The following is a 25,435-nucleotide window of genomic DNA, read 5'->3' as shown; positions in this document are numbered from 1 at the left end:
GTTCTTTGTTTGTTTGTTATTGAATTACTGTATTCAAGCATGGTTTTTGTCTACAGTTTAATCATATTCAGCAACCAGGTAAGACTTAACTTCATTAGATGCTAGGGATATACCGATAAGATACAGTTCTTTTTTTCAGAGCTCCTTTTGTTAAAACAGGGATCAACAAACTTCTTTATAAAGGGCCAGATTGTCGATATTTTAGGATCTGTGGACCATATGGTCTCTGTTGCAATTACTCAGCTCCCCATTGTATCACGAATGCAGCCATGGACAACACATAAATGAATGAGTGAGGCTGTCTTCCAATAATATTTTATATACGGTACTGAAATTTGACTTTCATATAATTTTAATGTGTCATAAATTATTCCCTTTTCAATTTTTTTCCAGCTATTTAAAAATGTAGAAAATGTTCTTAGCTCATAGGTCATAAAAAATTGTATCATTAATCAGATTTGGCTTATGGGCTTTAATTTGACAACCCCCATGTTAGGAAAAAGGCAGATAAGCCAATAATTGTAGACGAGGATAAGAAATGGAAACATTTTCATATGTCTGTGATGCATTGATGGCATAAGGCAGAGTATTATCACCTGGCTTAAGGGAATTAAGGGAAGCCTTCACAGTGAAGCTATTTTTGTTATGTAAACAGCTTTCTGTTTTTCTTTCATTAACATGTGATAATGTAATTATAGAATGATCACATTGGAGAAAAAAAATAAAAAGTTTATCTAGGCAGTGCAAGTCTTTGTCCTGTTGAGTTTCTGGGCCTATTGAGCGAATGATGTTGATTTTAAAACATAATACGGAGTCTAAGACTACGCATGCACATATGTACATTTGCATACATATACATGCACACATTACAAAAACAGTTGGGTAGTGCAAGGTCTTTTACCTAAAGGGACAGTAAATCCATAGGAATTAGCATAGTAGGGAATTGGCTAGAGTTTTAACAATAGCAGCTATTCTAGAATGCCTCACTCTGAAACTTCACTACTGTCTTTTTTTTTTTCTCATTTTCCAGAAAATTTCCTGTTTTATCACCGTTCTTTGAGATGAGTGGGGGTTTTCATACTAATTCCAGACTAAAATTGGTTAACCTTTTTATTGATTTCTATAGCATCTTGTACTTTTTATTTTTTTATTTTTTGTGGCATCAATCACAGTTTTTTAATGTGTTTTCCCATTCTCACTGTGAGCTCCATGGCAGCATGGTTCATGTCTGGTTTATTCACTGCTGTTCATAGTAGGTTTTAAATAAACCCTATTGACTCATTGCGCTATAAGATTTTATTGGTCATTCATTTCTCAATAGGATGATCTCTTCTGATACTTCTGAGTACTATGTTATGATTGTATTGGTTTCCAGTATGATTGAGAGGTAGAGTGAAACACAAGAACCACTTCAAGTATTAGGGTTAAAATTTGTATTGAACAATTTTAAAAACGTATTTTTATATATGTATCATAAAAGGGAATATATAGTGACTTTGAGTTGAATATTGTAATGTTTTTGGATAAATCTCTACAATTGCTTTTCTCACATTTTTTTCTTTTCAGTGGAAGTAGTGGGGGAAGTGGAAGTCGAGAAAACAGTGGAAGCAGCAGTATTGGCATTCCCATTGCCGTGCCTACACCTTCACCACCCACTATTGGACCAGGTATGTTATTTATAAATCTATTTTAATATGTGGTAGTATTTATGAGCTTGATTATGGAAGTCTGAATTTAGTTTTATTAGATAAGATTATTAAATTTACGCACTTGTTACTAGAATATAAATGCTATCGACAAATTTGAAAGCATTTTCAGGTTGTTTTTCACAGTTTTGAGGGTTTTACCAGCTATTTCTCCTTACGTATAAAGCATATTAAATAACTTTATTAAATAACTTTTTGGCCATTTTGCTTTAGAAATACTTGCCTTGGGCACTATTCAAGAATGGTATTTATTATTTTGAGAGCAAACCAATATTGTTGATACTCTAACCAAAGGATCAGTGTCTATATTGTGAGTTATGTATCAATTGAGTTTTGATGTTGTCTTATAGGCTAGTATCTCAACTCTGGTGTTAGTTTGTTCTGTGACTACTATATTTATATATGATATTCAATACATAGTTCAGTAAAGTACCGTGAATATGAAATGGGATAATAAAAATAAAAGTTCTTTTACTTTTTATATTATATAAAAAATTTAAAAACCATTGCAGAGCATTAAATTAGTCCCTTGATTTTTAGTAAATGAAATTAAGACTTTGTGGTGTTAAAAATACACATTTTTAAAAGTAAGTATGATAATCAGTACTGTTAGGGAAAAATTACTAGCTTCTCAAGGATGTTGTTGAAAAAAGGAGAAAAAGTTACTTATAAAAGCAGGCATATTTTATAGTTAATATAGGTATGAACTCAATGGCCTCTTTACCTAGTAAAATTCTTACTCATTTGAACATGCTTTACATATGGGTGTGTCTATCTCTTTTTTTTTTTCTTCTTTCCAAAACATTGTACTTTCTTACTGTTTCAGAATGTTTAGTTCTCTTTCTTGCACTCTGACCTGAATTATAAACTATTTTATTAGAAAACATTTCTGTCCCTCCTCCTTCTGGAGCTCCACCAGCACCACCTCTTCCACCACTTCTCCCAGTGAACACTGTGATAGGTGAGATTGCATAACCATTGGAGTGATTTAACTTACTTTGCATAATTCATAATAAACTCCTCTGTTAGACTGCTAGCTTTTATAGTCATTAGGTTGTAAGTGATTATACAAAGGTTAAAGTGTTAAATCTAATTTACACTAATTTCTGGTGAAAGGCCTCTGAAGTTACACAGAAAACAAATATAAAACAAATTCCTCTATAAAATGAAATGCTCTGTGCTTAGTTTATAACCAATTTAATGTGGTTTGTATTTGTTGTTTGTTTAGAATTTTCTAGGAAAAGTATAGCAGTGATTGTTCAAAAACTGTTTTAAAATTAGTAATGTAATTTTTTTTTAAAGTGAAACTTGATTTGGAACTCCCTGGTATATGCAACAGTCAAAATACTGGCGTGAAGATGGGGGACAGGATGAAGAAAAATGGAAAGGAAAATGATGTGTGTGGTATGGGGTGCTTTGAGGCTTTCCTATGGATCACAGTTTGAAAAACTCCAATATAGCCCAGTACTTATGGCATCTGGAGATGCCATGAAACATTTCTTTCAGTAAAAAACTTTTAAATTGTTCCCAACTTGAGGGGGACTGAATTGAGCATATAAAGAATTCCATATATAGACTCAGTATAAAACCATTCAGCCTAGAAATACACAATAGCAATAATCTGGGTAGAAATGGATAATGAGATGTTTCAAATAATGAGAGCTGAGAGCAGAGTTTCATTATTGTGAAATAAAGCCATCTAGCAACATCTTTTCAAAACATTTGCACTTGTGCTCAAAGGAAAAGGGGCAAAAGAACGTAATAAAAAAAAAGACCCTAATAATAGAGATTGTTGGCAGAAAGTCCGTGTGAAAAAAAAAATCCCCTCAACCTAATTGATGATCAGGAAACTGAAAATTCAAACCACAGTGAGATACTACTTTTTTATCCACCAGATAGGTAAAAATGAAGACAGGTAAAAATGAAGTGGAATCACATGCTGGTGAGGCTGTACAGGGAAGTGCATTGTTGGTGGGAGTTTATCGGGTGATGCACTCACTTTGGAAAGTGGTTTGTTAGCTAGTCAAGTTGAATAGATTTCTCCTTAGATTTATCAATTTCATCTGAAGCTATTTACCCTAGAGTACTGATTCTCAAAATATGGTTACAGGATCCTGGGGGTTGCCAAGATCCTTTCATGGAATTTTTGAGGTCAGAACTATAGTCATAATAAAATTTATTTACCTTTTTCATCTCATTCTGGTACTGTGGGATTTTCTGGAGGCTACATGACATGGTAATATGAATGTGTATATGTGTATTCATGTGTTTTAAAGATATATCAGTTTTAATTTCTAATATAATTACCTATTGCTATCGCTCACCCAACAAAAGCTTTTTGAGGTTGTCTAATTTTAAATAATGGACCCTTAGACCATAAAGTTGAAAAACTACTGTCATAGAGCAGAAGCTTTTGGAGTGCGACCCTGGCCCCCCCAGCATCATCATTGTGGGGGAACTAGTTAGAAATGTGAACTCTCAGGTCCCATTCTAGACCCACTCAGTCAGAAACTCTGAGGATGGAGTCCAGCAGTCTATATTTAACAGTCCCTCAACTGGGCTTGATCTGGTCAACAGTGAAGTTTGAGAACAACTGTTCTAGAGAAACTCAGGAGTCATATGTAGGACTGTTAATTAGTAGTAGTATTAATAATAGCAAAACTCAGGATGTAATTGAAATGTTCAAGAGAATGATAAATTGTGGCATGTTTACATGTAAAGCACTAAAATTGGATGATATATTGATATACTTATCAACATGGATGAATCTTAAAAATAATATGAAGGAAAAAGAGGAAGCCAACAGAATACATAATCATTTTATTATAAAAACTTAAATTTTCAAAATCTCTGTGTATTGATTGTGTAAGATTATATATCTGTGATTTAAAAAAAAAGCAATGTGTAGTAAAGAAAGCAAATGTTTAACACATACCTTTTAGGGCTTGGGATCCAGAAGGGGGCATATGGGAAGCTTCAGTGATACTGGTAATCCTCTTTCTTGGAGCAGGATATTTATCTTTTTTTAAAAATAACTATATATATTTATAAGATATATTTATGTAAATAGGTTCTATATAATCATTACATACAATATATACTATATATTAGCATATAGCATATGCATTTATAATTTATATATAATATAGTTATGTATATATATCAATCACACACCCTTTGGTATTATAATTTATTTTATAAATCATTAAAATAAATTCTAAAGTAGTCATAGTTTGGAACTGATAAATAGTTGATTTGGTTTTAAATCACCAAGAAAAATTACTTAGATTTTATACACATTTTATTACATATTAGAGAAATATAAAAATGACTTACAGAGATTACTATTAAAAATGGTTATAGAGTTACATCTTATATTTCTAGAAAACCTAGCTGTCCAAAATTACTCATGAAAACTTTTGAATAGACTATTATTTTTAAGATGTGTTTCTATTTAGAAAACGAGCTTGTGGATGATTCCAGTAATTAGTGACTGCCTATGGCTTGGGAGCTCCAAAATGTTCAATATTAGCACTGCTTCTAACGAACAACCTCTGCTGTACGGTTTTATCTAATACCTTTTATGACCTCTAGGGGAGGTTAAATTAGACAACTGAATGAAAATAAACTAGGATGCTGTCTTTTTACTTACTCAGTTGTGCTTGGATTGGGTAAAGAGGATAATATTAATCCCAAAGTTACCTTTGGAATGTATAGTTAACTTTAGAGGCTTTGAACTTTATTAACCTTTTAAGTATTAAACTTTTGAAATGTTGGTAAAGGTGGCATTGAATAAAATTTTAAGTATTAATACTTTAGTCAGTTTATGCATTATAATTTTTTAAAAAAGATTGCTTTGGGTGTGGTATGTAAAACCCCTCCAAGTATGGAGAAAGAGAGTGGATTTTCTACACAAAGCTGTCTTCAAATGTCTACTTTACAGTCTAAAATTTTTTCCAGTTTTGTTAGTTACAAAAATTTAAGTGATAGGGAAAGGTATGTTACTAAAGTTTGGAGATACACAAGGAATCTGACAACATATTTAAGAGCTTTGAATCTAGAAGTTGTACTCCTTTTTAAAATGATTCTCCTATAATATGTATTGATAACTGCTAGTACAGTAAATTCAAATAAATATAGTGCTATGTATGGAAATATGCTTACCTGTTTACATTTTATAACTTAAACTGGATTTGGCTGGATAGATTCTTACACTGTGCTTCTGAAGATTTGTCAATAGAAAGGAAGAAGTTTGTATACCAGATAGAAATACATTTACATTTAAAAACTGATGCTTTTCACCTCAGACTATATTTTGTATCTATTTTGTTGGAGAGACACAATTTACATATAAAAGCTATGTGTTCTAAAATGATACAGAAAAAAATGTATATATAATATTAGCAAAATACGATTTGGAATTATGCTAAATTAAAGGTTTAAGAATGTTACATATTTACTTTTGCAGCTTTCCACACAGTATCTGTTTTTCCTTCTGTTTGTAACTTCAGAGCTAGAGCTATTTGTGTTTTATCTTTACTTTTCTCTTTATTTTGTGCTGTGGGCTTTAAAAAGTAATAACGACTTCTTACTGAGAGTCCCTCTCTCTTTGTTCTGCTATTGGAGGTGACAAACAGTGCTCAAGTTCTTTGTTGGTTGCCTTTGACTAATGCTTTTCAGCGGCCCCGGGCTCAGCTCCTGGCTCCCAGTATGGCACAATGACCAGGCAGATTTCTCGACACAACTCTACCACTTCTTCGACTTCTTCTGGTGGATACAGACGGACTCCCTCTGTGACTGCTCAGTTTTCTGCTCAGCCTCATGTTAATGGAGGTCCACTTTATTCTCAGAATTCAAGTAAGCTTGTGCTTTGCAGGCGTACAGCAATAGTGGAACTCCTTTTGAAGGAAACTGAAACTGTTATTCTTACCAGTGATAGACAGCAATTGAAACCATACTATTTCATGTTCGTTTTTGCTTGAGGAAGTTAGTTCTTGAATTATTCCATTTAAAAAGAAATTGCTTATCTCTTTCTCTCAAAAAAATTCAGGCTTAGTATACTTGTATACTAAAATTTACTTTTAATATGCTTTCCTATATTTTTATTACTATAAACAGAACTAGAGAAGAACACCACTGAAATTAAACTGAATTAATTTTTATTGGCATATTTGAGGTTGTTCAATAACAGTAAAATTTAAAACACTGAACATCGTTTTTCTTTTAAAATAATATAATGAAATTGCTGGCTATCACTTTTAAGCTTGTTAACCTATGCTGAAATGAGTTGAGAACTATTAAAAAACATTTGTGGTGTGTGCTTATTCTGTCTCTGAATAATTATAACAGTAAGGAGGATTTTCTTTTGATGTCTTCCGTTTTCACCTCAAATTGCACATCTCAACACTAACTGCAATCAGTGTTTAAAGGTGATAAGATTAGAAAATAGTTTGGGCATGTAATGTTAGGAAGTTTGAATTACTTATGGTAGTCATTAATTTCGCTTTCCATAGTCAGACGCTTAATCCAAAACAGAAAAAACAGTTAAAGAAATGAAATGAGCCTGTCGTCCAGCATTTGTTACTGGCTTGAAGTGGTGATCACTGGGCCTAGATTAAAACACTTTCCCCATGTAATTTTTGTAGTAGCTACTTTCTAGACCTGTATGTTTTATTAGTTTACTTACAAAACACTGAATACTCCCCATGTGTACGTAGGAAGTTGGTTTAAGTTCTTTATTAGGTTGGTGCAAAAGTAATTGCGGTGTTTGCAATTTTTAATCTTAAACCACAATTACTTTTGCACCAACCTAATAATAATGCATGTTCTGAACATACATTTTAAAGCAGAGTTGGGGAAAAGTTACCTTATTTGTTTTTTGTTTAAATTCTAGAGTTAAAGATTGTGTTATAACAAAAAAACTCATAAGAATTGAAAACCACTTTAGCAGAAGTGTCAGATATCCCAAATTTATACAACCTTCTTTCTAGACTAAAATTGTCATCCAAACTATAATACTAAGAAACTTTACCAGTTAGAATTTTACCTCACATTTTCCCTGGTCTCCTTTGGTAGTGAAAGGTAGCTAAAGTCTGAATATTCCACAGATTATCTGATTATTAGCTCACTAGTTTCATGAACTTTTTTTTTCTTTTTCATGTTATGCTGCATTTTTAGATCCCATCTTTATGTTTCTTATTTTTCTTTTCATTTAGACACTTAATTTACTCTGCAAATAGAACTTTTGGTGATTTTTCACCTAATCCATGTTTGTGTAGTTTTATTTTAACATTACTTGGTGGGTGGGTTGCTTATTTCCAGACAAAACATTTTCATTACTGAATATCTATCTTTTGGATATTTTAAAGCAAATTTAGCCTTAAATTTTAAATATATTATTATATGTTGTCAGATTAATTATCCTTCAACCTGAGTTACTCTTGGTGTTGTAATAGTAGTAGATATAAATGTTGTTAGTGTTTTGATGTGCATATTTCTTTCTGTCTAAATGTGGTGGTAATGATTAGTAGCCTTTCTTTTTCTTTCGGTACTAACCAGCATGGCTAGTTAGTAAGGGTTGTTTCTAAAAAAATTTTTTAGATTTGTGGGAGTTCTTTAAAAATCAAAACCTGTAACATTTTATTCATTTAAGAGCTTTCTGTATACAGAATATCAGAATGAATGAGGACCAACTTCATAGTGCGTTGAATGCTATTTTTAGCCATACAGTGGATATTATTGAACATATATTGCTTTTTAAGTAATTACTTCTTTGAACACTGAACTTCTTTCAAATTTTTATGTTTACCAACAAAATTTGTAAATTGGTTTAATTGAAACTACCTTTCGATTACATGATCCTTGGGAACCAATAATTGTTTTTCTCTGTCAATTTAATGTCACTTCTTGGTGACTACCAGTAAACTGAATTTTGTGATACATTCTTGTTGACTTTTTTGAACAATTTTTGGCAGTTACTGTCTTGCTAAAATGAGACAAAGTGGTAAATGTATGTATGTTTACTTCCAGTTTGTTACAATTTTTAATACATTTGCTGCTCACATAATCATTTGGTATCAGTTTTTTTATAGATTATGTCCTCTCCAGAAAGAAGTTGGAATATGTTTTCAGCTACCCAGTGACTTGTTAGAAATTACTTCAGTGCAAATAATTCCATATTTTAACCTATTATTAGATCAGGTTTCCTTTTTTTAGAACACTGATAATAAAAAGGTCACTCTTGAAATAATATCCCATAAAACTCAGTGAACAATTAACATGGTATATGAAGCACTCTTATTCCCTAGTAAATTTAGGAGTGATGTCTTTAAAATTGTCAACTTAAAAAGTAACAGTAACCTTGTTTTACAAACAAGAGTTTTTCCTGGAGAGCTGTGTATAAATTGAGATATATAATAAGAACTGTCTTTAAAGGAAACCTGTGCTTAATGTAGTTATTTATACATGGAATAAATAGCTATTTCATGACATATTTATTTATGTGGGTTGTAATTTGGAACATTATCTGAAAGTTAGACAAACCTGTTGGGTTATAGAAATATGGAAACACAATATCCTGGAAACCTCTATCAGTATTTCACTATTAACTATTTTTTTTAAATTGTTTCCTTAGATTTTGAAAATTACATTGCATGAAAGTGAATGTGATGGTAAATTTAAATCTTCCCCGAACAATATAACATTAGGATTAAATAAAATGTATTTGCTTTCTAGTTGGCTAAGTACAACTCAGCTTTAGGTTTGCTAGGGGGTAATGAACTTGAAGAAGGTTCTGCAGGTTTTTGTTTTGTTTTTTGTTTTGTTTTGTTTCATTGGCAAACTGTTCTTTGCATACTTATGTTTGTGGTCCTTGTAACTGACTTCTGCTTTTTGTTTGTTTCCTTTTCTTTCCTTTATCTGTTTTACTTCCCCCCATACTGTGTTGTTGCTACCAGTTTCTATTGCTCCACCCCCTCCCCCTATGCCTCAGTTGACTCCACAGATACCTCTCACAGGCTTCGTGGCCAGGGTGCAGGAAAACAGTAAGTTTGGAAAAACTGAGCTATCAAAGAGTAGAGGCTGTCTCCTTATAGCATGCATGGCTGATAAGTCATCAGTTTTCCTTACTTTTTTTGGGACGCTAATCTTATCTTGAAAATAGGTGCAGATATGTTATTGAAACTGAAGAGCACGGTCTTCAGTTTTTTTTCTCTGGTGTGCATGATTACTGACCCATCTAAATTTCAAAACTGCGACTTTCTTACATATTTACATGATCTAAAACATGAAATCTGATCTTTGCAGATTCTTAAGGAAAGAATAATCAAACAACAGAAAGTTACATTGGATGGAAACTGCTAGCTTTAATAATTATTAGGGAAATTAGTTAGAAAAGATTTTGTATTCTGTTGCCAGCAAATTCATAAAGGCATAGATAGTTACACTGTGCGATTAAATTTATTATGCGCTTGGGACAGTTTTTTGTTTTCCCATTTAATTACACAGGTTTTTGGGGAAAGTTTTATAGCCTCAGATTTTGATACATAAATAATTTTGAACCTATATAAAGATTCATTGTTAGGATGAGAATGAATCTGCAAGAATAAGTAAATTATATCTATGATATCTATCCATGTAAGAGTGATAATCATTGTAGAGCCCTCTTTATGTTTTTGGCTACATGCAGGCTCATGAGGATTATTTATGAATATGCAAATCTGTCAGTTATTTTTAGGTCTTCTCTGAAGGAAGGTCAGAATTAATGAGTTTTGGAAATGCTTTTGAATATGTGGATTTAATTAGGATAGAGTAGTTTGTATTGCTGCCTGATTAAGGCTCTGGAAGATGTATAATCCTTGCTATCTGATCATAGTGAATGTTATTTGGCAAAATAAAGACTACCACAATCACAGAATTGTATTGTTGAGATTAAGATGGTGAAGTGGTCTGGGAGTAATTTACTTCTAGTAATTTGGGACCATCACCATGCAGATAATTCTCAGAATGGTTTGAACAAATGTGTAACCCACTTGACCAGCCCATCTTCTAGGAGACTACATTGTGGCAAATTCCATTGTTCAGCTTTTGCTGACCCTATTGTGTTACTCTACCTATTTCCTCCTTTCCTCTAGTCAAATACTTGTTTATTCAGTGTTATGTGCTAGTCTTTGGGAAAAATACAAATAGTCTAAGAGGAAGAAGTCCCTACCTTCAAGAAATAATATGTTTTAATGGATTTATAAAACACTGTACTTTCAAAATACTGAAATTTCTGAGTGTAAACCAACCTTGAAATTTGTTTATAAACTCTGATGTGTTTAAATATGTAAAAATAAGTGAATCTAATTTTAAAAATAAGTGAATAAGGGTTAATTGCTGGTCCTTAATGCTATAAGAGTTTAAAAACTAAGCCAGTTAAACCTTGTGAGCTGCCTTAATATCCAAGAAATATTAGGAACTACGTATTTAAAAATTACCATAATGAACATCCATTTAATGGGTCCAAAGCTCATTGCCTAGCTTTTTGGTAACTCTTTTTTTCATAGAAATTCAGAATGAATGTACGTTATTCTAAGCATGCCTGGTTTTTGCTAAAGAGATCCGTTTGGTACTATTTTAGTTCTTTTTACCAAACGTACGAACTTGAGTCAATCAGTCATTCCCCTCGTGCTGTTGAATGCTCAACTTTATTTGGCATCTATTTGCTTTGAAAGCATGTTAGGAAGATTGGTGAGAAACTGTGTATCAGTATCTTAAATGTTTTATAAACTACAAATTTTCTGTGTTCTCTTCAGTATTCAGTTTCTTCAATATTGAGTTCCACTAACTCAAAGTTGGTGATAATGAATGCATGTAGCAGTTAACCTATTAATAAATGTTTCAGTTTAAGACATGAGCCTTTAAAAAAGTCGTCAGTGTGTTTACATCTGTTTATGATTAACATCAGAAAACATTTTTGAACTAATTACAGCCAGTGCTAGACAAAGTATTATGCATAGAGAATTAGATTGACTGGACTCCTGCCCGTGTGTGTATAGTGAAGATAAGCCAGTGGCGATTCACTGCAGGTGGACATGAAGACAACTGAATGAAAACATTAAACTAATAAGTAATATATAAAATCCAGAGTAGATGCAATTGAGGGATTCAGGCAAACATATATAATTTACATTAAGCCAAATTAAGGATATCAGCTTTGGCTCTTTGATGGATTCACACCTATTTTCTTATCCTCTTACGAGTAATAGAAAGCTTTATGGAGTATTTATGGATAAAAATAAAATAGATCCAAGCATTCAATGGAAAAATAAATTGTAGACTATCAGAATTAGCATCACCACACAGGACTTGTTTTCTAATAGCCTTTTTCATCCCCCAGCAGGATAAAGTAGAAATCACAGAATTGAAGTGGTTATGGAAATAGGGCTGTTATGCAAATGTTTTAAGTCTCGGTCCCTCAGTTACATTTTTGGCACATTATTCCAAATAGGGTGGAGTAAACTTTAAAACCTGTGTTACAGATAGATTATCACTGCTTTTTTTTTTATCACATAAATAGCCCCAGAAATTGACATTTGAGTTAGTATATTGGTATTCTAAATTTCTCCCCTGCAGTTATTTGTAAGTCCCGCATCAATTTGTACCAAAACATTTTCATGTCTTTAACTTTTAAAGAAATATGTGGATCAGAAATTTAAATTAGAATTAGTTGTGTTCTAGCTTTGACTTCCTTAATATTGAGAGCATTTGTTACCTGGTGTCTTAATAGTTCAGTGAACACAGTTCTAGCCTGACATTTTCCCATTTCACTGTTTACACTTTTGATTATTTAAATCACACACAGACACATACCACAACCATCTAGAATTTGAGGTATGAGTTGTTTTTATTGTTCTGCATGATACAAGTTACTTTCTGTTTGTTTTTTTTAATTACCTTCCCATAATACTTTATTTTTTAAAATCTTTGTTGTGGATGTATTCTTAGAAAATTGGATCTTTAGGATCTAGTCTCTCCCTCATCCCATCTTTATGTTTTACTAGCAATAATGCAAAAATCTTAGCTTGCTTTCTATGATACAAAAGTTGATTATGAATACAAACATTTTAAAAAATGTTCAGTGAGATTTGCTAGTTTGGAATTTCTTAATTTTTAATTTAGTTTTTTCTCATCTTGTTAAAATTTAAATAAAAGAATAGAAAATCTATACGTAAAAGCGGATTTAATACCACCACCAACTTTTCTTTTATTCTCCGTTAAAACAAACAAAAATATCCACCCACTGATTTCTGGGGAGCTAAAGATATTAAAAGCCAAAATCAGGGACATAAATGTGCACAGTGAATGGTTATCAAACCATTAATGTAATGTTATTCATTATGATTATTGTAGTCCAAATGAAAAAAGTGACTAAGGAACTAGGCTAAGAGTGACATTTGTTCTGATCTGAGCCTTGGAATAAGGAAACTTATTTACTCCTTTCTCCTTTAAAAAAAAAGAAAAAAAAAGATTTTTGTCTCCTAACCTCCTTCGTTCATTAATTTGTAGTACTTCCTAATACCCTTATTTTTAGCTCATTTTATTACTGCAAAATTATTCTTAAGAGTAGTAGAAGCTTTAACACACCAAGCTTTTATTTCTAATCATTGCATGTTTTCTTATAGTGCATGCTGTATATGACTTAGAGCTTTCTTAAATTCTGTTAATTTATGAATTAGTCTAATTTTTGATTCAAATTAATTATCTGAATTTTTTTAGTTGCTGATAGTCCAACTCCACCACCACCACCCCCACCAGACGACATTCCCATGTTTGATGACTCCCCGCCTCCCCCACCACCACCTCCAGTGGATTATGAAGATGAGGAGGCTGCAGTAGTTCAGTATAATGATCCGTATGCAGATGGAGATCCTGCTTGGGCCCCCAAGAATTATATTGAGAAAGGTGAGATACAGTCATCACTGAATTGGTGTTAAGGAAAATAATCTAATTATAGAATTTTAGAGTTATGAAGAACATCTAATCCAGTGTTTTTAACCGTTTGAAAAGCCTTACCAGCCAAAATGATTTCATTAAACCTTATTTCCTATACATTCCTAATGTAAAGGTAGGATTCTTAATGTTTTAAATTAAAAGTATAACGTATGTGTGCTTTTTCAAATGACATATGCTTCTAGCTGGAGATTAACTTGCCTGTATGCATTTCATAGTGAGTCATTTTTTCTTCCACAGGCAGAAAAAAGAAGTGAAATGATTTACTAGTCATATAATTAGTAAAGATTTCAAATAAAATTTCCAAGCTTATAATAAGAACAGATACCTTTCATATCTAAATATTTTAAAATATATTGGGACTATCACAAGAAAAAGCCTCAATTTAAGGTTTTCAGTCGGTTGATCTTATAAAAGAGAAGATAGTCATTTCATGAAATGATGTATAGTATAACTTCAATGTCCAAATTTACCTTAATTACCTGACCACTCACTTTTAAGTATCTATTAAGAAATAGTGGGTAGAAAAGAAACAAATCTTATTTTTAGAGAGTTTATTTGCTTTTTGTCATCCAATTCTGTGCCATATTTCTGTAGTGGTCTGGAAAATGCTTGTAATTTAGTTAATAACATTTGGCTGCATTTGAAATGTATTATTTCCTTCTATTGGCTTCACTGGATTAACTGACTTTGAGCAAGTAGGTGTAGCTCTTGAGATCTGTTGCTTTCTCTCCTGTCCAAATTTTGAATACATGGCTAAAAGTAAATTTGCTATTTCTCTTTTTTATATTTTTTAAACAGTAAATATTCTACATGTTGTTCAGGAAGTCTTGAATATTCTGCTTTACCTTCAGATTCTCATGTACTTCAAATAGAGACACGTTGTGGTTATTATGAGAGTGATAAACTTGAGTAGTCTTCAGTTGTGTTTTTACCTATATTGTCTGGCTTGGAAAAGCAAATTTAACTTTAAGTATCTATGAAATTGGGACTATTACATTTATATAAGTTGACAAATTTGGAATTATATAATGGTTAATATATTTGGAATCATATAATGGTTAATATACTTAGTAACAGAGCAGGATTTAAAAATACCTTCACAAGTTGAAATGATGAGTCTTAAAGCAGGGGTCATCACACATATTTTGTAAAAGACCAGATAAATATTTTTAACTTTCTTTAAAAGTGGAGGTATAATTGACGTAATGTTATATCAGTTTTAGGTATACAATGTAATGATTCGGTATCTGTACATATTGCAAAATGAAATATTTTCAACTTTGTCAGCCACAGTCTCTTAATACAACTATTCATCCCGACTGTTATAACACAAAAGCAGCCATAGACAATACAGAAGTGAGTGCATGTGCCTGTGTTCCAATAAAACTTGATACATAAAAAAGACAGTGGCTTGGATTTAGCCGTGGCCATTGTTTGCTGACCCCTCTTCTAAATCGAAACGTTGCTATTTAGTAGGATTATATTTAAAGCTTTTAATAGTCACCTTTATAATCACAAGATGAATAAAACCTGGTTTAATAGGATTTCAGTTGACTATATTAATCAACAGTATGACATGGCTGTTCGAAAAGCCAGATTCCTAGGGTACATTAGCTAAACTTCAGTCTAATATGTACCAATCTCATCATATTCATTTATGTTAACTATTATTATGTCTAATTTTAAATACACATGTCACGATCTTGCAGACAGGAATGCCTTTAGAGAATATTCAGGAGGCCACAATGTCTAGAAAGTGCATCTATGAGAGACAGTTGAAAGCTTTATTTTTTTAAGTTGAGGAAAAGATTTCAGAGGGACTAGATAGCTATCTTCAAATTTTTATTATGTAGAAGTAGGATTTGAGTATTAAGATTTTGACTTCCAAAGAAACCTACAATACATACAGGAGGGAGAGTTTAGCTCTCTATATGGATTCGGGTCCTGGCATGTAGAATGCACATTGAATTGTTAATAGGTTAAGTACTCAGCAGTAGAAGTTATTATGTGAGACTGTGCTTTGGGGGAGAGGAGGTTGGGTGCGACTAGGTTACGTTTACAAAGGGGACTTGGAAAATAGAAACATTATTAATTGAGGCCAGTACTTTTACCAGCCTATGAGTAGAAGAGGAAATAAAATAAGAACAAGAGGAAATAAAATTTTTATTCTGCTGAGTGACTGAGGGTGTCAAGCCTTTGTCATAATCAGTTTACAAGTCATCTCAAAATTTAACCCATGACTGAATGCAAAGAAATTAATGTTACCAAAGTTAATAAATATTCATTGACAAATTAATAATCAATATTTTACTTTTTTATTATTACACTATTTTCTTTATTATCTCTAGCATTCACTCAATTTTCTTGGATGCTTTTTTAGCCAAAACTAATACCAGGATAATTTAATATTGTTTATTCTTTATGTTTTGGGGTTTTTAAAAAACTATGTCATTGAGCTTATAATCACAATACCATGATTCTGCTGCAGGATGAAAATAGAGGGAATGGATTTGTTGAGTTTATGTAATATAGTATTTTGTGCAGGGGATAAAAAGATTGCCTATTTTGATTTAGCAAATGCTGTAGATCAGTGCTTCAGGTCTCTTCCTTATTATAATTTAATTCAGAATAATTATGTGGAGTAGCCATCTTTTTAGGGGAAAAGTGAGTTCCAGAACACCTTAAATGTCTTAAAAGCTCTATTTTAAAAGCTACACAAGGTAAGTCAGTGGAGAAAATCCATATCACATACCATTTCACATATACCAGAAAATTACATATAATTTCAGAATTATTGTGCTATAAAGGCAGAAGGAAGGAATAATTAAATTCATAAACCAGTAGTTTGGAAAACTAGTAATTTTTTTTTTTTTAAGTTTTATTGGGAAATATTGGGGAACAGTGTCAGTGTGCTTTACCAGGACCCATCAGCTCCAAGTCAAGTCGTTGTTTTCAGTCTAGTTTTGGAGGGCGCAGCTCAACTGCAAGTCAAGTCGTTTCCAGTCTAGTTGTGGGGGCGCAGTTCAGCTCCAAGTCAAATCAGTGTTTTCAATCTAGTGGAGGACACAGCTCACTGGCCCATGTGGGAATCGAACCGGCAACCTTGTTATGAGCACTGCGCTCTAACCAACTGAGCCAACCAGTCACCCAAAATACTAGTAATTTTTGATGCCTTTCCTTTCCAGAACACTGCAAAGAAAGTGAATATTTTGAACTCAAAGTAATCACAGATACCACAGAATTACAAACAGTTCTCTGGCTTAATGGGTCTTTACTCAGCTATTTCCCCTTAAAAAAAACAAAAAGTCCTATGACCTTAAAGTGTGTAAATATTCTGTGAATGATTCTAAATATAGCCTCATAAATTACATGAATGTTTTCCTTTGATTGAGTAGGATGAGCTTTACCTCCCACTATATATGTATTTTCAAATTAGATAGCTGTATTTTCAAATTAGATGCAGCTTTGCCCAATAGTTATTTTGGAAAATGGTGTTTTGCATATGGTTGGCACTTATTAGATATTTGAACAAATGAATTGAAATATCTAATAAATCCTAAAATTCAGAGATATTCCCCAATAGGTAGAAACTAATGATGTCTCTAGCCTAATAATAACTAGATTGTTAATTTGGCCCTAAGATAAAGCTAGTGATTTAGGCATATGGTTTGGCCACTGCTCTACCTGTATTTATAAATGTAAGAATTAAAAATATTCATAAAAATAGTTCTGCTATATTATGGATTTAATTGACATTATATTTTAAAATTCAGTTAAATGTTGGATGGAGTGTACTCATGTGTTATTTTGACTCTTTCTCCATAGTTGTGGCAATATACGATTATACAAAAGACAAGGATGATGAGCTGTCATTTATGGAGGGTGCAATCATTTATGTGATAAAGAAGAACGATGATGGTTGGTATGAAGGAGTTTGCAATCGAGTGACTGGTCTGTTCCCTGGGAATTATGTTGAATCAATCATGCACTATACTGATTAAACTTTTTTTTTTCTTTTAAAGTAGGTTCTTATTATTACTCAGTCATACTGTGGGACTATTAATGGGTAACAGAATTGTCTTAAAATGTTTTAAAATGTGCCCATATTTTCAGGACATGCTGTTTTATTGGAATAATTGAATGTCTACCTGTAAGCATAAATCTTTGAGGCAGTTTGTATATTGCTAAACAGCAATTTATACAAGAAGCTGCCCATAACTGATTTTGCTTATGTACTTACTTACATAATGTTAACTTTATGACCAGCCTAAATATTCTGGGAATATGGAGTATAATATATAACAAATCATGATTCAGATTGTACCTTTACATGTTTTAGTGAGCATGGTTACTAATGCTATGTCAGACTAATATTAAAATCAGAAACTTAAATGCTGGTGCTGGTCATACTTTTTGTTTAGACTCTCATTCTTGAAATATAACTTTGTTTAAAGCATGCATACAAATTTATGTATTGACATATACTTTAAAAAATCCAAGATGCTTCCAATTTGTGTAATATTTACTTGGAGTACTCGTACTTAGGTCTCTTGAAATGAATCGAGTCTCTAAGTTTTCCATGTGAAACAAAACAAAAAAAAAGGTTATCTGTAATGTTGTAATTTGTACCTAAGTTTTTTAATGAGTGAATTTGCATTATAAATTTTTTCCATTCATAAATATATAAGTGAACCAAAGGTTTTTGTCCTTTCCTTCACTGGTTTGCTTTAAAAAAAATAAATAAAAGATACTGATTTATTGCAGAATTATGGTCTATTTTCTCAGTATATTAACTTGGAAAAAAATTTTAGCCTTATTTCAACTTGTCCCCACATCAATGTGATTGATTCTTGCAGATTTAAAATCTGTGGTTATTTACAATTCAATGTACTTAATTGTTTTTCTAAAGTAACTTTTTTCAAAGCTAAGAAAATGTGTAAAAGTATACACATTTTGTGGGTAAGATTCTTAAGCACTGCTGTTATCAGTCTTTCAGTTTTCCAGTGGACTGCTGCATACTGGTTTGACGAAAGGAAATTATAAGTATCTTTTACATACTGTTTTGTAGATGTGAATGCGATTGATTTTTGAATAGGCACAAATTAATCCATTACCTGGCACTAGCAGCATAAAGATTTTTATAATGATTGGGAAAAAAGGTAGATCATATATTAATCAGCAAACAAGGATATACCTGACCAACAGATTTGTATTGTCTTTTGACATAATTGAAATGCAACACATGCACTTTGTGTGTCTCCTCTTAATTTAAGGGAGGTTTCGAGGGGTGTTTTCTCTTGTGTATAATTCTGTATTGCCTGGGATGTTAAAGTAGAGCACCCAAGTGTGGGTTTCTGTGTATTGAGGAATTGTTTGGATTTCTAATTACAGTTACTGGGCGTTACAGACTTACAACAACATAGTAAATGGTAAGGCTAGTGCAAAATATTTATTCCTGCAAATTAAAGACCATTGCTACCAAATCAGTATGACTGTTGCATATGCATTTTGCCTTTGTTAATTTTAAACATAATTGCAGTATCACTAGTGCTCCGCTAGCTACCTTCTTCATTTTTTTTGAGTGGAATGTTCTCTTAATTTTGTATTTAACGTCTAAATTTTATGTACAGTCTTTTATAATAAACCATTCTCCTATATGAAGTTTTGGATACTGTTAAAATCTAATGCGGATTGAAATGTAGACCTCACAGTTCTCTGACCTTTTACTCCTATAGTGAAATAAGATAAACTGTTTGAATTTTAACATTGATTATTTATTTGTGTAATGGCTTTACATGTGAATATTAACAGTGTAAACAATACCACATACAACCATCCAGGTACCTTGATTAGAATTTACAGGACCAGAACGACAGATTCAGATGGTTTAATTACATTTAAAAATTTTTCTGAAAAACTTTGCCAATAAAAAAAAAATTGCCCATCATTAAGGTTGAAATGATTTTTTAAAATGATTTTTGGTTATCTGCACATGAAGCAAAGTATATTCCACAAAATTCTTTAGGCACAGTCTGGTAAAATAGCTGCCAGAAATATCTGAAAGACATGTCATTTATCTCTTGTAAGTACAGTTTCCGAGAGTTGTATGAGAGCATCTCTTTCTGGGGATGGTCGAAGTTTACTGATCTCTCTTATTGCTTCGTGGCAGTACCGCTGGGCGAGGTAGGTTGTTTGTTGCACACCATCACTCTGTGGGGCACAGAGAAACAGGAGAGATGCGAGTTACCCTGATCAGCCCTGGATCAGCTCTTAAAGTCGTTAGAATGAACTAAAACATACCTCTAAGGTTTGATTCATTAATAGCCAAACTACGTTTCTAAAGTTCTCTTCAGCTCAGAGTTCCAGCTTCCTCTGCCTGCTTCTTTAAGGCGCCTTCCCAGACTGAAGCAAAGTTTTACTGTTAGCATGCAAAGCACCTACCTCATTAATATCAAGAACCATCTATTTCCCTGTTTTTAATTTAAATATTAGAGTTTTAAAAAGTTCTACATGTATAAAATATCTATACAATAAATTTTTAAATGAAAAAATCTACAATGAAAGTTTAAAAAAAGAATATGTACTAATAAAAGTAGACAGAAGAGCTGATGATGAAAATCAACAGTTCTTCCATAGGCACCAGGTTTTTTATCCACGTTTTATTTTTTAATGATCAATTTTAGTTATTATCTATTGCCTTTCTACTAAGAAAAACGAGGATTTAGCCCACCCATACTATGGTCCTAATTTGATCATTATATTGCTATTTTTAGCTTTTCTTTTTAAAGATTTTTTAAACTAAAATATAGCTAATTCTCTTTAGTTTTTCTGTTGATGACTTTTGCCATCGTGTGGTATCACTTTCTGACTTGATCTTATATGAGGAAACCAGTGCTGCTCTTCTTTCTGCTTTTAACTAAACTTTTACATTATAGATAAGTTTGCATTCTATTCTGTAGCCATGTTTTTATGTCGGTTCTTTCTAAAAGCTGAACACTGATAAAATTATTATTTCCATGATGTAAAAAATGTTTACTGTAGAATCAAGTAAACAATTTTATTTCCTCTCCATGGTTCCAAGTTCATGATGCCTCTTTCATTGAGAGTAAAATATCCCTAACATGGTTGGGGATATGACTTTCTATACCAATTGACACAAAATATGACACAGTTTAGTTTGCTGTGCCTTATTATAAGTACAGAAGCCCACTTCTGAATGTAACTGCCTCCTTTCTTTCCTCTTGGGAAAGGATCTCTTGATTCCTAATATTTCTAATGCCTTAATCATTCTATTCATTACTTAAGACTGACTGCTTTTTAGCTGTCGTACAACTGCCATCGCAGGATGACTTTTCATTGAACTCTTAGGTTCATTTCACTGGTTTTTGTACCTACGTCTTTCTCTTACTTGGTGTTTTCACACCTGCTGAAATACATCCACAAGTAGCTTACCCGGAAAATTTGTATTGGAAGCCAACTTTTATCCTTAAGTGTGATAATGACTTTTACCTCCAGAGCATATAAAATTCTAGGTCTAAAAGGTTTCCTTACCATTTGGAAGGCCTTACTCATGGCCTTCTGGCATGCAGTGTGTTTGCTATACACTGAGCCAGTTTTGATCCCTTTGCCTTTTGTAGGTGACCACTTTTTTCTTTGGTTTCATTTTTAAATTTTCTTTCTCAAATATCTGTCACATGATTGTACTGATCCTCTTAAGAGCTTTTCTCATTTTCCTCCCTTGTTTACATTTGGGAAGATTTCTTCAATTCCACTTTCCAACTTTTCTTAGCAGTTAGTTTTTCACAATCATTTAAAATTTCTCAGAGCTTGTTCTTATTCATTGTTTAAAGATACTATCCTGTTCTTGTTTTATGATGTAGTTATTTTTGAACCCCCCTATTTATATCTAGAGGTCTTTGGAGAATTTGTTTAGAGAACATCCTGTGGATTTTTTTCTAAGTGCATTTATGCCTAGGCTTGCTGGAACGTCACTGTTCTGTGTAAGAGCTACAATTAATTTCCTTCTTTTCAGTTCCACTTATCCTTTCAACCTGCAGTCATACTCTTGGTTCTGAAGCCAGGACCTCTCAGGCACAGCATCTTCTTCATCAGCGACAGCCCCTCTCATATTGAGTTTTTAATAGTACTGCCAACCCACCCTCTAAAAAGGTGGTAACCCGTAGCAAATTATGATGCATAACAGTATAAAAAGTTAAAAAAGAAATACAGCCTTTGGAGGGGTTTTGCTTTTTGAAAATTAAAAGAATCTGAAAGGTAGTCATTCGGAAGTTTTTCAAATATTGGACTAACTATAGATCTCAGATCATACTTCCTTATTAAAAATTGCTTGCTCCATCTCATTAACTAGATCTGTTGGCTCCAAATGACTTTGGATTTGGATATTAGAAACAGCTCATTCTCAAGAGTCATTGAAACTTAAAATATTCAACGGAAAAGTTCTGAGGATATGTGGCAGTATATTTGAAATAAGCTTATATATAGCTCCAAAGGTTAAATAGTTCAGTTTGCCTGTGTTAGTTTAATGTTTTTTTCATGTTAACATTTCTTTAGTCACACATTTATGACAGTTATATAGGATGGTCCAGGAAAAGACCAATTTTGAGTAAATTGCTGTAATAGTCCAGCCATGGCAAGGATGAGGACGTGGACTAGATTGGAGACCAGTCTGGGTGACTGGTGCGTATGGGGAAGACTGGTTCCAAACCAGTGGGTCTCAACACTCGCTGTACATTAGAATCACTTGGGTAACTTTCAAAAAATATTAATGTCCAAGCCCTACCCAAGAACAACTAAATTAGAATCTTTGGCGAAGAATTCTACACAAGAAAAATGAATTCTACAAGTTTTCCCTTCTCGGTTTCTGTCAAATCAAGAATGGACCGGAACTTGGTTTTGTACCTAAAATTTAATGTTAAATTTTGGTTGGTTCAAAAACTGTTACACTGTACCTGCTGTTTTTTAGAAATAATCTTACCTGTAATACGTATTGTCGGGCTTTGTCCACATCTCCTGGCAAACTGAACCGTCTCATTATCATAGCATTCATTTCTGGGAACTAACCATAAAGAAAGAAAACCTATTTATTGCTCTTGGCAGAATCATATGTTCTAATACTAGTTTGTAACAATAGGAGATAATAAAAGGAGCAAACAAAAAGGTGATTAGATGATGTAGGGGAGCGGTAAATTGTAACAACTAAAGAAACAGAGCTAAGACAGACACTCATTTTCCGTGCCCAGGGCCTGGGCTGGAGCACCGTGTTCATCTGATGTTCTGTTCTATCCTTGGTCCAGTGCTGAGTAAGGAAGAGAAAGAACAGTACATCTCAAAATCTTTCTGACTTCTCTACGGTTCTCGAATTTTCGATCTCACCAGAATCACCAGAGGCTCAAGCCTCTCCTCCAACTTTCTAACTCAGAAGGGGTGGGCCTGAGCATGTCTTCTAACAAGTTCCCAGGTGATACTGATTCTGCTGGTCTCCGCTGGCATTTTGAGAACCACTGACCGAGCATGAGGGTGGGAGTTAGGCATTCTATGTCTAGTACAGTCTTTCCCTGAAAATAACATCTAATTGGATCATCAGCTCTAATGCGTCTTTTGGAGCAAAACTTAATATAAGACCCGGTCTTATTTTACTATAATACAAGACCGGGTATAATATAATTTATATAATACCCGGTCTTATATTAAGTTTTACTCCAAAAGACGCCTTAGAGCAGATGGTCCAGCTAGGTCTTATTTTCGGGGAAACAGTGCTAAGTTGAGTGACACTTAAAAGCTACTGAGGTTTCTGAGCTGAGGGTTACGAGCAGAGCTCTGCCTCAGCAGTGGGTTAGAACAGCGCTACTCAACGCTGACCGCACACTGGCGTCACTTCAGGAGGTTTGTAATACAGTGGCCTGATCTGCTCCCAAAGACATTATATTGGCTTGGGGTTTGCTCTGGGCCTCAGGATTTTAAAAACTTTCCGGGTGTTTTTAATATGTAGCCAAGGTGGAGTACCAGTGAATTAGAGGAGACAGGTAAAAATACCCAGGTTACTGTAGTAAATTATAAAGACCAGTGTTACGCTGATGGCAATAAGGAAAAAAGAAAACAGGAACAAAAGGCACCCAAGAGAAAAATCTATATTCTGTGATACTTAGCAACAATTTAGGAGCATTGTCACCAATAACAGAATCAGGAAGCCAGGACACCAAATCACTTCATTTTCTAGATCAGCTCTAGTGCTGGTGCTGCCACAGCTGAGTGAGTTGCTAAACCTCTTGGGTCTTAGCCTCCTCACCTGTGTCACGGAGATGCTGGACTACATGGTCTGAGATCCATTAGCTCTAACAGCTTATGGTCCCGCAAAGTAAGAGGCAAGATGATGTGTTTGTTTTGGGCACGTCTCAGTGCTTACAGCAGTTGCCAGTTTTTCCCTGGCACTGAGCCTGAAGGATGAAATAAGTTGTCCTGTAACTACCACCAAGGTATTGGTAATCCAGAAGGAAAAGTAGGGCACACACAGAAAAACCTCAACCAGATGATGGCAGATTAGGACTTAAGAGTGTTCCTTTCAGGGTAAAGTATGTGTCAGAACAAAGCTATAAACATGTAGCGACTGCTAACGTGCTTATCACATTTAAAGCGCCAGCAACCTGTTAGTCCTTAAGGGAAAACCAGTAATTTGCTTTAGTTTATGGTCTTTTAAGAATAATTTAAATATTATAGGAAACAAATCAGGAAAGCTCAAGTCAATCAATTTTAGTGGTTAAAAGTCAGATCAAGGAGGCAATTTATTAGTTTATTAATACCAGATTCCAAAATCAGATTTCTAGAAGGCTATATGGTCAAAGCTGATGTGATCCTCCTCCTGGGCATCTGGTAAAATTACCTTGTTTATGGTGTTTGAGCTTTCTCGGCAGTAGTAACAAGTGTTGTAAAATGTGCTGATTAGATGGTTTTTCTGATTCCTTTTACTATAAAAAGCATTGTGAAAGCAGTTTGAAAAAAATCTGCATTGAGTGTGGCTACATCCTTCCTTTGAAAGATGTACTGTGTGCAGTTTTACTATGCAAATATCAAACTCTTCCCGTAGGCACTCTTCTGTTCCCTTAGAGTGTATGTGGAAAAGAAATGAGAAACATAGGAAGAACCATTTGTCTGCCTACAGATTTAATGAGAAATAAGAAAATTTTTGTTTGCTCCGACTTTGTTTCATGAGTAGGAAAACCAGCTGTGGAAGAATCAGATTCTAACTCTGTACTGTGTAAACTACACCATACACTAAACTACAAAGGTGGTCAATAAATTGGAGTGAGCTTAAACAAAGCATGGGAAACTCTATGGTACCAGCTGCTCACACTAGCAAAAGCCTGTGTGGCTGGTGCAGGGGCTGGTGATGGTGACGGCAGTTGGGAAGTACAGCTCCAGGCTGACATTTAGGTCTGGTGACTTACTAAATAAGGAAGAGAAGCAGAAGAAGAAAGGGAAAGACCTTTTAAAGGCTATTTGAGAACTAACTAATGTAGTATCACCAAAACAAAAACAACAACAAAACCCACTTCCATTTTGTTTGTGAAGATCTCAAAATCTGACCTATATCCTCGTTAAAGATCTAACATGAGGTTTTTGTTCTTAAGGAAAATATGTACACACATATACATGGAAGGATACTGTCATCACTGGGACCTCCCCAGAAATCTTGAAACTCTTCTTAAATCCCCTATACC

At 33.4% G+C, this 25,435-nt stretch overlaps 2 protein-coding genes across 13 annotated transcripts in view; one reads left to right on the top strand and one right to left on the bottom strand.

Moving 5' to 3' along the window:
* Positions 1-19,647, top strand: part of ABI1 (abl interactor 1) — a 111,517-nt gene extending 91,870 nt beyond the window's left edge. For 2 of the 11 annotated variants that reach the window (XM_019749116.3, XM_019749117.3), the window contains 6 exons: positions 1,567-1,667; positions 2,587-2,667; positions 6,387-6,563; positions 9,662-9,748; positions 13,464-13,649; positions 17,526-19,647. In XM_019749116.3, coding sequence (XP_019604675.1) covers positions 1,567-1,667; positions 2,587-2,667; positions 6,387-6,563; positions 9,662-9,748; positions 13,464-13,649; positions 17,526-17,701 — 808 coding nt within the window. In that variant the 3' untranslated portion in view covers positions 17,702-19,647. The remainder of the gene's footprint in view (positions 1-1,566; positions 1,668-2,586; positions 2,668-6,386; positions 6,564-9,661; positions 9,749-13,463; positions 13,650-17,525) is intronic. The other 9 variants (XM_019749118.3, XM_019749120.3, XM_019749121.3 and 6 more) reach the window with 5 other exon arrangements.
* The window catches only part of PDSS1 (decaprenyl diphosphate synthase subunit 1), a 36,548-nt gene continuing 30,565 nt past the window's right edge, over positions 19,453-25,435 (bottom strand). Inside the window, exons 10-11 of one of the 2 annotated variants that reach the window (XM_019749127.3) lie at positions 22,696-22,776; positions 19,453-19,910 (exon numbers count right to left, since the gene is read on the bottom strand). In XM_019749127.3, coding sequence (XP_019604686.1) covers positions 19,770-19,910; positions 22,696-22,776 — 222 coding nt within the window. In that variant the 3' untranslated portion in view covers positions 19,453-19,769. The remainder of the gene's footprint in view (positions 19,911-22,695; positions 22,777-25,435) is intronic. The other variant, XM_019749128.3, reaches the window with a different exon arrangement.

This window comes from Rhinolophus sinicus, chromosome 1, assembly GCF_057876585.1.
Source record: "Rhinolophus sinicus isolate RSI-liver-muscle chromosome 1, RSI-T2T, whole genome shotgun sequence".
NCBI classification, from domain to species: Eukaryota; Metazoa; Chordata; class Mammalia; order Chiroptera; family Rhinolophidae; genus Rhinolophus; species Rhinolophus sinicus.
The sequence above is the reverse complement of the archived record's forward strand: the minus strand, read 5'-3'. Positions and strand labels throughout refer to the sequence as shown.